This window comes from Muntiacus reevesi, chromosome 6 (genome assembly GCF_963930625.1).
Source record: "Muntiacus reevesi chromosome 6, mMunRee1.1, whole genome shotgun sequence".
In the NCBI taxonomy this organism is placed as follows: Eukaryota; Metazoa; Chordata; class Mammalia; order Artiodactyla; family Cervidae; genus Muntiacus; species Muntiacus reevesi.
Window position 1 is genome coordinate 14,771,657 of NC_089254.1, and position 14,368 is coordinate 14,786,024.

General features: G+C 38.4%; 1 protein-coding gene across 1 annotated transcript in view; it reads right to left on the bottom strand.

Annotated features, from left to right (window-relative positions):
- The window catches only part of COL28A1 (collagen type XXVIII alpha 1 chain), a 183,145-nt gene that overhangs the window by 80,979 nt on the left and 87,798 nt on the right, over positions 1-14,368 (bottom strand). The window contains exons 22-25 of the mRNA XM_065938605.1: positions 9,077-9,145; positions 8,392-8,460; positions 4,549-4,617; positions 4,255-4,323 (exon numbers count right to left, since the gene is read on the bottom strand). Coding sequence (XP_065794677.1) covers positions 4,255-4,323; positions 4,549-4,617; positions 8,392-8,460; positions 9,077-9,145 — 276 coding nt within the window. The remainder of the gene's footprint in view (positions 1-4,254; positions 4,324-4,548; positions 4,618-8,391; positions 8,461-9,076; positions 9,146-14,368) is intronic.

A 14,368-nucleotide genomic window follows, 5' to 3' on the forward strand; every position in this document is an offset into this window, starting at 1 on the left:
GGAATTCTCCTGGCCAGAATACTGGAGTGGGTAGCTGTTCCCTTCTCCAGGGGATCTTCCCAACCCAGGGATCAAACCCAGGTCTCCAGCATTGCAGGTGGATTCTTTACCAGTTGAGCCACCAGGAAAGCCCAGGAATACTGGAATGGGTAGCCTATCCCTTCTCCAGTGGATCTTCCCAACCCAGGAATCAAACCGGGGTCTCCTGTATTGCAAGCAGATTCTTTACTAGCTGAGCTACCAGGGAAGCCCTGCGTGCATGCTTAATCATGTCCAACTCTTTATGACCCCATTGACTGTAGCCCATCCATGGGATTTTCCAGGCAAGAATACTACAGTGGGTTGCCATTGCCTTCTCCAGGGAGTCTTCCTGACCCAGAGTTCGAACGCACATCTCTTGTATTGGCAGGCAAATTCTTTACCACTGAGCCACAAGGGAAGCCTAGTCTCTTGGGGTCCAGTCAAGAAATGCAGGCAGTGTAACGCAGGATCTTTGAGCTTGCCCTCCCCATCAGTGAGCTGACAGTTTGGGTCCAGGGACCAGGGCACTGGGTGAGTGCTTCCTACTGGACAAAACCCAATTGTCAGTTCCTCTTTATGGCGTGTTCCAAAGTGGATTTTAAAACCATATCTACTATCTCCTTGGAAACTTGTAGTTTTTGTAAGAATTTTAGAAATCTCTCAGAAGCCCTTGTCAAAATTTGGAGTACATTCAAGGGAAGTGTACGGAGAAGTACTACAACCACTGATGTCAGATGGAATTCCTTCACTTGGAAAAAAGCCATGGAGCACCACAAGGTTGCAAGATGTCAGGGACTGCTTTTTATATGTTTTGAAACATAGACGCTTTGATTCTAATGTCTGTGTCATATGCTAAACACATGTGACCTTAACTAAATATCGCAAAGCCCACCATAAATTAATCGTCAACCTTAATGGCTTCCTCATTTCAAAACACATTTCTTTTGTAAGTTAATGCCCTAAGGCCAATATTTTAAGGTGACAACACAGAATTTAAATAAAAAACATATCCAATATATATGTCTGTACAATTATACACACATGTGCGTGCATGCACACAAACCCACACATTTCCACACACAATTCCTCTGCCATTTTAAGACAAAATAGAACGAGAGGAATTTTGCAGACATTTGAGTCCTATGCTTTTTCTACCATTGGCAACCTTAGGTGTTTTGAGAGTCTCAACTCCACCTTACTAAACCAAAAGGACAAAATTAAGTGGAATTAGACTTTTCCAAAAATTTCCTTTTCTTTACCAGCTTCTGTTGGGCTGTGTGGGTAGCCAAAAGTTTTCTTCAGGAAATAAAAAAGACACATAAAGACTCTAAGGTGTCTATAAAAAAGAGAGGTGGTTTTGGAAGTTATTAGAAGCTCCTGTTTGCTTTTGGAATGTTCTTGATTTTTAAATTAATGATCCAAGTTCTTTGATTCTAAGAAGAGTGTGCACTCCTGCTATTTCCTTCCAGGGCTAGAGGCGGGCAGGATAACACACCTCCCCAACTTCCACAAGAAAGGGAGACAGGAAGAAGGAAAATACAGCTGGGAGGGAGGTGCGGACAGAGGCGGGTCCTAACAAACATTCCCGCCTCCCCTCAGTAGAAGTGAGCTGGAGGATACCGCCTCCATTCAGCTTCCTGTGTGAAATAATAGACACAATGGGGTCTCAAAGAGTCAGACACGACTGAGCTACTGAACTGAACTGAACTGAACTGACATGAGTTTTGGGCTTCCCCGGTGGCTCAGCGGTAGAGCATTCACATGCAATGTAGAAGACGCAGGAGACCTGGGTTCAGTCCCTGAGGTGGGAAGATCCCCTAGAGAAGGAAATGGCAACCCACTCCAGTATTCTTGCCTGGAGAATCCCATGGACAGAGAAGCCTGGTGGGCTACAGTCCGTGGGGTCGCACAGAGTTGGACATAACTGAGCATGCACGCATGTAAATGAGTATGAGTTTCACTTGAGACACATCTTTTGGCAACATGCAGACTATTAATAACAACCAAAAATAGGCAGGATAAACTTTTGAAAGAACGCCTTTTCTTCCCCCCTTAAAATGTATATGAAAAAATACAAGGGACTTTGAAAGAGAAATGACGAACCCATTTAGTTTTAGTCTATATGTTAAATAATCTGACACGGTAGAACATTCACAAGAATAAAAATTTTTAAGTGCTCACTATCTGTGCTTAAGTGTCCACCTTTATTATTACTGCTAAATGTAAAGTAGTAGTACAATAGTATAACTTAATATAATACAATGTATACTTATATAAAATATTTATAATAGTCTACTTATGGAAATGTAAATGGTTATATGTTTCCATTGGAATACAGACAGTCCAGTTTATTTAACACACTTTATTTCACACATACCATATTTTAAATAGGAATAAGCTCCTAGTTCCCTAACTAAAGGAATATTCAGTGTAAAAACAAAAGTTTTTACCAGTGTTTCACTTAGCAGAAAATAATGAGGTTTACATATTAAAGTTCCTGTATTTTAAATCTTAACAGGCACTTTTCCTTAAAGAAAAAAGAATATTTCAATGCCCCAATTCAAATAAGGATAAGATCCAATGCTGAGTCAGATGCCAGAACCTTGGCAAAAGCACCTAGTGTCTCTCCCGGCACACGCTACTCAGCGCTTTCAGACACATCTCCCCTGACTTTCATGATTACCCTGAGAGACAGACAGGCAGGACTTAAGACCTCCTTTAGGGATGAATTGAATGCCTTGGGTCTCCAGTCTTTCATTCTACCAGGGAGAGGATGGAAGGGTACTCGCCCCACAGTACAGAGCAGCATCACGGTGGCAACACTCACAAGTGCCACAGCAGAGACCAAAAACTCAAGACAAAAAGTGGACATTAGCCACTTATAACCTCTTTCTTTAAAAGGCAGCATCTGAAAAACTAAATGTGTAGATCTATCTCTAAGGAGAATTTCTCTCTGTGGGAAAATATTGATCATTCACTCATTATTCATTCATTCAACACGTTAAAGAGTTCCTTCTGGGTGGCAAGCCTAGTTCCGGAATCAAGAATTTAGTACAACAAAGAGCCGGCCTTCAGGAAAATTGATACCCTTGTGAAATATGCAGACCAGGAAATAAGGAAGTTGATTTCAGAAATCATGCATGTCATGGAGGAAATACACCAGGGGATATGATAGTGTTGGGGGAGGGAGGGAGGGAGAGGAGAGAATTGCCTTTTGTCCAGGTGGAGAAGGAGGTCAGACTTGAGACCTTGAGAATGAGCTAGCCTGACAAAGTCAAGGTCTGGAAGCAGGAGGGAGCTGAAGGAGGCCAGGTCAGTGAGGCGGGAGGCAGGCAGCACGGGAGCAAAGGACAGGAGCTGCAGCCAGGTTACAGAGGGCCCCAGAGAACATGGAAAGCGGGTGCAGCTTGCTCTCTGTACAAAGAGAAGCCATCGGAGAGTTTTCTTCAGAAGGAAAGGGGTGTGATCTGATTTTCGGCTTCAAAAGATCAACTTGCCTGCGAGGTAACAGAAGGGCAGAGGTGGAGGAGAGACCAATGGAGAAGTTGTTTTAACAGCCCAGGTGAGAGATAGCGGTGATCTCCTTGGGAGATGCAGCAAGAGACAAGTAGCCAGAGGCGAGATATAATTTTGAAGGTAGAACTGACAGATTTGCCATAGGACTAGATGTGGAGGGAAGAGAGGGGAAAGAGGGCCAAAGATGATTTAGGTGTTGTGGCATTAGCAAGGAGCATGGGTAGCACCACATCCAGGCCGATGGAGTGAAAATCAAAGACTTTATTTGGGATATTAGGTTAGAGATGTCTGTGAGAGATCTAAAAGGAGACGTCTGGTAAGAAAGTAGGTGTGTGAGACCAGGGCTTAGAGGAGGGAAGATAGACATTTGGAGGCCATTAGTGCATGCACAGTGGTTAATGTCATGGGATGGTACGAGGGCACCTAGGCAGGAGCGTGACCAGAGAGGGCAGGGGCCTGAACCAAAGTCTGTCCTTGTGACTGGAAGACAAAGCAGCAAACGAATGCAAGCGTTGCTAGCAAGGAAACAGAAGGAAAAAACAGAAGGTTAATCTGAATGTTCAAGTGAGTGCAAGGCTCTGGAGAGTCCACAGATGAGGATAAATAACTTGATCAGTTCTTTAGACGCTTCTCCTCTTCTCTCGGGTCCGGTAAAGATGTTCACTTTTACCAAACCTCTTAACTACAGGTACATTTTTAAAAGCTACTGTTGCCTACCTTTGCTCCAGTGTCTCCAACTCCAGGTAATCCCCTTGATCCAGGAGGTCCTGGGATTCCTCGAGGGCCCTGAGATGACATAATACGTGGGAGAGGGAGCAACCTTGCTGTGTACAGGGTTCAGGAAGGGAAGGGGAGGAGGGAGGGAGGGAGGAGAAAAGAAAAAGGAAAAGAAGGGAAGGGAGGGAGGGGAAAAGAAGTAGAGGAGGGAGGGGCGAGAGGAAGGAAAGGAAAGAGACAGGAGGAAGAGAGGGAGGGAGGGAGGGAGGAGATAGCAGTAGCATCCACACTTACAGGCACACCAGGATAGCCATCGCCTTTGAGTCCTGGAGCGCCCACTGGTCCCTGAGGCCCTTGGGCACCCTGGGTGAATTCCAACACAGGAGATATCATGAGCCTAAACCACGAAACAGCTGGCAGAACTTAAGCTCAGTACCCACTCAGCACACCAAAGGCGGATTTGGTAAGGGCAGAGGAATGGTCTGAGAATTTTTGGAAGGAAATATGGCAACTTCTTATCTCCTTGTAAGTCTTTCCCATTTTTGTTATGGGAAGCAAATGATGAGTGGAACAAGTGTAAGGAATATATATGAACCACCATAAAGTCCTCCGTAGGAAACACTTCATGGGGGTTAGAAAAGAGCTAGTTGCTGCTATTTTAATTTTAAAAATTACAAAATTCTAGTGCATCATAAAATAAGGGGAAGTATGAAATGAGAAAATTTAGTAAGCACCATGTGAGAAGAATAGAGAAGAATATGAACAAAATTTTAAGTATAAAGTAAGATAGTGTGTGTTACCTATTATTATGTTACATCTGTTATCTTTCTCAGTGAGGCCCAAATTAAGTGAGGAATAAAAGCTCAAATAAAAATTAAAAACAGATTAATTTTTTAAAAACACTTTATAAAAGAATAGGACACAGAGTTAGTGGTTCATATCCTGAGACCTAGGAAAAAGTGATAGATATTGCTTTATCATGATGACCTTGGGCACCAGAAACTTAGTAGCAATACTGGTCTCTTATATAGAGGATAAGGAAGGAGGATTATATTGCCCTTTGAGCAAGAGTTCTCTGTACCAATGGAACTCAAAGAAATTTCTGGCCAGAATAAAATGGAGAGAAAGAAAAACAAAGAAGACTCTTAGCAAAGATTTATTCATCGTAAGCCTATTGTACTTATATTTAAAACATTTCTTTACATACCACATCCCATTCTGTTGCTGTGATAACTTACAGTGGCCTCTGTCAATACACATCAATTATTTTGATAAACAGCTATTCATGATTTAAAATATTTATGTTTTGTATATTATCATATGTGAAATAGATCACCAGTCCAGGTTCGATGCATGAGACAGGGTGCTCAGGGCTGGTGCACTGGGATGACCCTGAGGGATGGGATGGGGAGGGAGGTGGGAGGGGGGTTCAGGATGAGGGACACATGTACACCCATGGCTGATTCACGTCAATGTATGGCAAAAACCATTACAGTATTATAAAGTAATTAGCCTCCAATTAAAATAAATAAATTTTTAAAAAAGAATTTTAAAAAATAAAAATAAAATATTTATGTTTTCCACATCAGGAGGAAACTCTAATAATAGACCTGTGTTTTCCAAGATTGGAAAAAGTAGCCAGATTATTAATATTTGTCTTATATGTAAGCAAATGCTGGAATCAAGCTGCGTTATTCCAAGCCAAAGTGTTGCCCCAAATCTAATTCTCAAAAACAGTTTCTGACTTTACTCCTATAAATAAATAACTGGGGAAAAAATTTTTTATTCCATAAGAAAGTTAAATTGATTTTGAAAATCATGAATACAGCTATCATTTCCTATTAAGAGAAAGAGACTGGCCTTGTACAGGTTAACCATCTTAAGAATGGTCTTCAGAAAACATGTGGCCACTTATAAAAATGCACTATTAATGCACTATTTAGAATGCACTATGGACTTAATGCACATCAACAGAAATCCAAGATGATCTCTTAAAGGTGTATGACAAAGCAAAAAACAAACTATTCTGGAGCACTGAATTCTGGTGGATCCCCCACTAAGGAACTAGTCGTGTCTGAGAAGCAGTTTATTATACTATTCCAATTATGTGCAAGGTTGAAGTGCTAAGCATTTCCTATGGGACAGATCCCCAAATAAGATGCCCATTTCTCTACATGCTCACACGAGGAGCAGACCAGCCACAAAACATCCCCCTGGTTAAGTCGAAATTTAAAAAGAAATTGGAATCAAAATTCACTTTCCGTTTTCATTCCTAAATTCCAAGCCTGTAACAAATTATCAGCAGCTGTTATTGTTTATCCTCTGGCCCCCACACTGCAGGGAAAGCCATTGAAACATCCATGATTTAGAAACATTATTTTCCTAGAGATCTGTGTCCTGTCTCCTGCAGAAATTTCAGTTAACATGTTACTTCTGATGCTATCAGGGGGTAGGGAAAGGGCAGTGTTTTTGCTCAGATTTTTATTTTGGACGCCTCCTGATAGTTTCAGGAATGGAATTTTGCCACTTGGCTTTTCTGCACTGGATTCAAGAAAATGTTTTGCAGAGTGATTCTCTTTGAAGTATCTCTCTCATTCAACAGAAATTAGGGTAGAAATCTTAATCAGGTGTTTCAAAATGAGCTTTTTAAAAAAAAAAAAATCTGGGAGGTCCCTGAAAAAATACATAAAACTGAAATGATATGCCAAAATTTTTATCAGCTAACCCTCCATGAACTTAAAAACAATCCATTAGGGAAGAATGGTAGAACAAAGTAAAAATGACTGGAGTGAAAAGGCAAATAACTCCTAATACCATCACCAATAATGATCAGTAGAAAACAGTCAGAGCTTATAAACATCAACTATACATTTAGATGTTGCTTCTCTTGTAAAGAACAGTGTAAGTAGAGAGAAATAACCTTGCATCATGGACCTAGGGATGCATAGATTCAGGAAGCTATCAAATAATATGAAAACTGTCACTCAAATATTCTTGACTGAGGCCATGCCTGTAGTTTTAGCATTCGGATATTTGAAATTTTCTCCTTGAGTCATACATAACTTGGGTTTCTGTAGAGTCTTTTACATAGCTTGGGTTCCTATGTGCCTCAGAGTCTGGGCTGTAGGGTAACCATCTTGTTATGATTTTCCCAGGACATTCTCTGTTTTAGCTTGAAAATATCCCAGAAACGTCTTCTGTCCCTTATTGCCAGAAGATCAGCACTCTAACAAGGACAACTCTCAAAGTGATTAAGAATAGTGGAGGTCAGGATCCTACCTCTTGCTTTAAGAAGAATCACTACAACTTATGTTAGTATATAATAGTATATATAGTATACAATAGTATATATACATAGTAGTATATAATATAATTCAAACCATCTTTGAATTATATGCAAAGATGGTTCTAAGTTTTCTTTTTTGAAGTTTGAAAATCACTAGTGTCAGTACTTGAACCTTTTCATTGAGAACAGACAATTTGATAAACTAAAGCCAGCTTCAAAGCTACACAACAACATGCTACTAATTTAATGAGTGCTGATTATGGAGCCCCAAAGCCTGTTCTCATAAACAGGGATGTGCTTGTTGACATTTGGAAAGTAGAATTTCTCTGTAAGGCTAGATTTTATGTGAGGAGGGAAATGGTACTTTGTTACCATGGAAAAAATAGTGATGATTACTTAAAACTGTCTTCTCCCGTTGTTATTTGCATTTTCATTTATAATGACTCTGAAAGATGGACAACAAGCAGGGAAATATAATTCAATAAAGTTTCTAAACATGAACTCTTTGGACAGTGTTTTGCAGAAGAGATGCATTGGCCATTAATATGTAAATGAAGGAGGCCAGAGGCCATAAAATATCATATTATAGACATTACAGAAAGAAAAAGAGCATTTTCAATCATCTGTTTAGTCAGCAAACATTTTACCAGAGGAGCTGGTAAAATCTTCCACATTTATGAAAAATAAATGATCTGCTGGCTTGATTTTTTAAAAGGGGAATAGTATATTCTTATATCTCAGTTCATCAGTGTAGAGACTCTAAGTAGAGCAATCTCAGTCATAACTTATGATGCATTAAATCTACTTTCATTTTTTATTTCAATAAATAAAAGAACATGAACAAAGGATACCTTTGGTCCTCGAATAGCAATTCCAGGTTCTCCTTTAAATCCAGGCATCCCAGGTCCACCTCTGTCTCCCTGCGCATGTCAAAAATTTTCACAGTTTCAGGCTTTGGATTTTATGAGAAACCATCATGGCACAGAGCATAAAAAGCCATTGGCCAATTATGAAGAGCTTAATCTCTTAGAATCAGAACCTGAGAGAGTACATCCTTCTAATATATTTGAGAAGAGTTTCAAATCTTAAGCAAATAAAAACTGTCAGTAAAGACTATTAAGCTTTTCAGAGAATAGCTGAAATAATAGGTGGCTCTCTAGACACAAATATTTAGACTGTGAAAATGTCTGGGAATGCTCTTACATCCGAGTGGATTTCTTTTCTGTCAGACTTTCTGATTAGCAGATTATTCTGAACAAATGCAATAAATTCTTACATGCATTAAGGCTAGCATGTAAGGGAGGCAGTTCAAAGTAGAGTGATAAGGTCAAGACCAGGAGCCGAAAACCTGGTTTCTAACCTTAAATTTGCTGCTGCCCCTCCATCTGCTTACTCATGAAATGTCAGGGTTGAGCTATATAATATCTTTGGGTTTTTCCAAAGCTAAAATTCTTTCACTGGTTTTATGAATCTTTTCCCCACTCCAACTTCCAAAAAATCCGAGTAAAAGAAAAAAATATTCCCAAGAATGCATACTTTTGGTCCAGGTGGTCCAGGAATTGATATTCCAGGCATCCCAACAGGGCCCATAATTCCTGGATCACCCTAAAAACAGAGGAAAATACTCATTACATTTCAAACAAGGAAATGATATACAGGAATTATGTTAAGAAAAATATAGAAATATATTTCCAGCATTTTAAAGTATTGCGACCTGTTTCACAAGCCAAGTGAAAATATTTGAGCATCTTTGTTAAACCACTACTAAAGTTATTAATAATTAAGATTTCACTCCCTATAATAAATAAATTCAATTAATTCCTTAGTAATAGGAAATTTCTCTCTCTTGTACATCATTTTATTAGGTAACAAAAATCATGCAATGCGTGGTGATTCATTTTTGTGTTTGTATGCCAGGAAGCTCAGAGGGAAATATTTGTTCAGTTATAGCAAATACCTTTAGTATAAGTTTTAAGGTACATGTGATAGGTAAATAATGTTCTTTCTAGTTTACAACTTTTTCCTTTGTTATTTTATGCTCCACAGTATATCATTCTTCCATTGTATGGTATCTCATGTCCCTTTTTAGAAGTAGCTAGTTTGTGGTAAAAATAAAATGTAATATGAATTTTTATAAGGCACCTCTGGTAGTTTTGATATAGGTACTACTACTGTACTTTGAAACACTGTGCAAAGCAATTGTCATTATCTTTTTAACTTATTTTATTGAGGTATGTTTTAATGTTGTGTTAATCTTTACTATACAGCAAAGTGATTCATGTATAGCTGAACCATGTATAACATGTATATATGATTCATATATACCATATATAAATGTTCACATTCTTTTCCATTATGGTTTATCACAGGATATTGAATATAGTTCCAGGTACATCTTCACAGCTGAGGCCTCCTGCTGTTTTTTTTTTTGTTTTTTTTTTTTTTTGAGGCTAATTACTTTACAATATTGTATTGGTTTTGTCATAAATTGACATGAATCCACCACAGATGTACATGTGTTCCCCATCCTGAATCCCCCTCCCACATCCCTCCCCACCCCATCCCTCTGGATCATCCCAGTGTACCAGCCCTGAGCACCCTGTGTTACGCATCAAACCTGGACTGGCGATCCATTTCAAATATGATAATATACATGTTTCAATGCCATTCTCTAAAACCATCCCACTCTCACCTTCTCCCACAGAGTCCAAAAGACTGTTCTATACATCTGTGTATCTTTTGCTGTCTCACATACAGGGTTGTTGTTGTCATCTTTCTAAATTCCATATATATGTGTTAGTATACTGTATTGGTATTTTTCTTTCTGGCTTACATCACTATATAATAGGCTCCAGTTTCATCCACCTCATTAGAACTGATTCAAATGCATTGTTTTTAATGGCTGAGTAATATTCCATGGTGTATATGTACCACAGCTTTCTTATCCATTCATCTGCCAATGGACATCTAGGTTGCTTCCATGTCCTGGCTATTATAAACAGTGCTGCGATGAACATTGGGGTGCACATGTCTCTTTCAGATCTGATTTCCTCGGTGTGTATGCCTAGCAGTGGGATTGCTGGGTCATATGGCAGTTCTATTTCCAGTTTTGTAAGGAATCTCCACACTGTTCTCCATAGTGGCTGTACTAGTTTACATTCCCACCACCAGTGTAACAGGGTTCCCTTTTCTCCACACCCTCTCCAGCATTTATTCCTTGTAGACATTTGGATAGCAGCCATTCTGACTGGTGTGAAATGGTACCTCATTGTGGTTTGGATTTGCATTTCTCTGATAATGAGTGATGTTGAGCATCTTTTCATGTGTTTGTTAGCCATCTGAATGTCTTTTTGGAGAAACGTCTGCTGAGTTCTTTGGCCCATTTTTTTCTTGGGTCATTCATTTTTCTGGAATTGAGCTTCAGGAGTTGCTTGTATATTTTTGAGATTAATTCTTTGTCAGTTGCTTCGTTTGCTGTTATTTTCTCCCATTCTGGAGACTGTCTTTTCACCTTGCTTATAATTTCCTTTGTTGTGCAAAAGCTTTTACTTTTAATTAGGTCCCATTTGTTTATTTTTGCTTTTATTTCCAATATTCTGGGAGGTGGGTCATAGAGGATCCTGCTGTGATTTATGTTGGAGAGTGTTTTGCCTATGTTTTCCTCTAGGAGTTTTATAGTTTCTGGCCTTATGCTTAGATCTTTAATCCATTTTGAGTTTATTTTTGTGTATGGTGTTAGAAAGTGTTCTAGTTTCTTTTTTTTACAAGTCGTTGACCAGCTTTCCCAGCACCACTTGTTAAAAAGATTGTCTTTTCTCCATTGTATATTCTTGCCTCCTTTGTCGAAGATAAGGTGTCCACAGGTGCGTGGATTTATCTCTGGGCTTTCTGTTTTGTTCCATTGATCTATATTTCTGTCTTTGTGCCTATACCATACTGTCTTAATGACTGTGGCTTTGTAGTAGAGCCTGAAGTCAGGCAGGTTGATTCCTCCAGTTCCATTCTTCTTTCTCAAGATTGCTTTGGCTATTCAAGGTTTTTTGTATTTCCATACAAATTGTGAAATTATTTGTTCTAGTTCTGTGAAAAATACCATTGGTAGCTTGATAGGGATTGCATTGAATCTATAGATTGCTTTGGGTAGTATAGTCATTTTTCACTATATTGATTCTTCCGATCCATGAACATGGTATATTTCTCCACCTATTTGTGTCCTTTTTGATTTCGTTCATCAGTGTTTTATAGTTTTCTATGTATAGATCTTTTGTTTCTTTAGGTAGATATATTCCTAAGTATTTTATTCTTTTTGTTGCAATGGTGAATGGTATTGATTCCTTAATTTCTCTTTCTGTTTTCTCATTGTTAGTGTATTGGAATGCAGGGGATTTCTGTGTGTTGATTTTATATTCTGCAACTTTACTATATTCATTGATTAGCTCTAGTAATTTTCTGGTAGAGTCTTTAGGGTTTTCTATGTAGAGGATCATGTCATCTGCAAACAGTGAGAGTTTTACTTCTTCTTTTTCAATCTGGATTCCTTTTATTTCTTTTTCTGCTCTGATTGCTGTGGCCAAAACTTCCAAAACTATGTTGAATAGTAGTGGTGAGAGTGGGCACCCTTGTCTTGTTCCTGACTTTAAGGGAAATGCTTTCAATTTTTCATCATTGAGGATAATGTTTGCTGTGGGTTTGTCATATATGGCTTTTATTATGTTGAGGTATGTTCCTTCTATTCCTGCTTTCTGGAGGGTTTTTTTATCATACATGGATGTTGAATTTTGTCAAAGGCTTTCACTGCATATATTGAGATAATCATATGGTTTTTATCTTTCAATTTGTTAATGTGTTATATTACATTGATTGATTTGCAGATATTGAAGAATCCTTGCATCCCTGGGATAAAGCCCACTTGGTCATGATGAATGATCTTTTTAATATGTTGTTGGATTCTGTTTGCTAGAATTTTGTTAAGGATGTTTGCATCTATGTTCATCAGTGATATTGGGCTGTAGTTTTCTTTTTTTGTGGCATCTTTGTCAGGTTTTGGTGTTAGGGTGCTGGTGGCCTCATAGAATGAGTTTGGAAGTTTACCTTCCTCTGCAATTTTCTGGAAGAGTTTGAGAGGATAGGTGTTAGCTCTTCTCTAATTTTTTGGTAGAATTCAGCTGTGAAGCTGTCTGGTCCTGGGCTTTTGTTTGCTGGAAGATTTCTGATTACAGTTTCAATTTCCATGCTTGTGATAGGTCTGTTAAGATTTTCCATTTCTTCCCAGTTCAGCTTTAGAAAGTTATACTTTTCTAAGAATTTGTCCATTTCTTCCAAGTTGTTCATTTTATTGGCATATAGTTGGTGATAGTAGTCTCTTATGATCCTTTGTATTTCAGTGTTGTCTGTTGTGATCTCTCCATTTTCATGTCTAATTTCGTTGATTTGATTTTTCTCCCTTTGTTTCTTGGTGAGTCTGGCTAATGGTTTGACAATTTTATTTAACCTCTCAAAGAACCAGCTTTGGGCTTTGTTGATTTTTGCTATGACCTCTTTAGTTTCTTTTGCATTTATTTCTGCCCTAATTTTTTAAGATTTCTTTCCTTCTACTAACTCTGGGGTTCTTCATTTCTTCTTTTTCTAGTTGCTTTAGGTGTAGAGTTAGGTTATTTATTTGACTTTTTTCTTGTTTCTTGAGGTAAGCCTGTATTGCTATGAACCTTCCCCTTAACACTGCTTTTACAGTGTCCCATAGGTTTGCGTTGTTGTGTTTTCACTTTCATTCATTTCTATGCTTATTTTGATTTCTTTTTTATTTCTTCTGTGATTTGTTGGTTATTCAGCAGTGTGCTGTTCAGCTTCCATATGTGGAATTTTTAATAGTTTTTCTCCTGTAATTGACATCTAATCTTACTGCATTGTAGTCAGAAAAGATGCTTGGAATGATTTCAGTTTTTTAAATTTACCAAACCTAGATTTATGGCCCAAGATATGATCTCTCCTGGAGAAGGTTCCATGTGCACTTGAGAAAAAAGTGAGATTCATTGTTTTGGGGTGAAATGTCCTATAGATATCAATTAGGTCTTGCTGGTCTATTGTATCATCTAAAGTTTGTGTTTCCTTGTTAATTTTCTGTTTAGTTGATCTATCCCTATGTGAGTGGGGTATTAAAGTCTCCCACTATTATTGTGTTATTATTAATTTCCCCTTTCATACTTATTAGCATTTGTCTTACATATTGCAGTGCTCCTATGCTGGGTGCATATATATTTATAATTGTTATATCTTCTTCTTGGATTGATCCTTTGATCATTATGTAGTGTCCTTCTTTGTCTCTTTTCACAGCCTTTGTTTTAAAGTCTATTTTATCTGATATGAGTACTGCTACTCCTGCTTTCTTTTGGTTTCTATTTGCGTGGAATGTCTTTTTCCAGTCCTTCACTTCAGTCTGTATGTGTCCCTTGTTTCTAGGTGGATCTCTTGTAGACAACATATATAGGGGTCTTGTTTTCGTATCCATTCAGCCAGTCTTTGTATTTTGGTTGAGGCATTCAACCCATTTACATTTAAGGTAATCATTGATAAGTATGATCCTGTTGCCATTTACTTTGTTGTTTTGGGTTCAAGTTTATATACCCTTTCTGTGTTTCCTGTCTAGAGAAGATCCTTTAGCATTTGTTGGAGAGCTGCTTGGTGGTGCTGAATTCTCTCAGCTCTTGCTTGTCTGTAAAGCTTTTGATTTCTCCTTCATGTTTGGATGAGATCCTTGCTGGGTACAGTAATCTGGGCTGTAGGTTATTTTCTTTCATCACTTTAAGTATGTCTTGCCATTCCCTTCGGGCC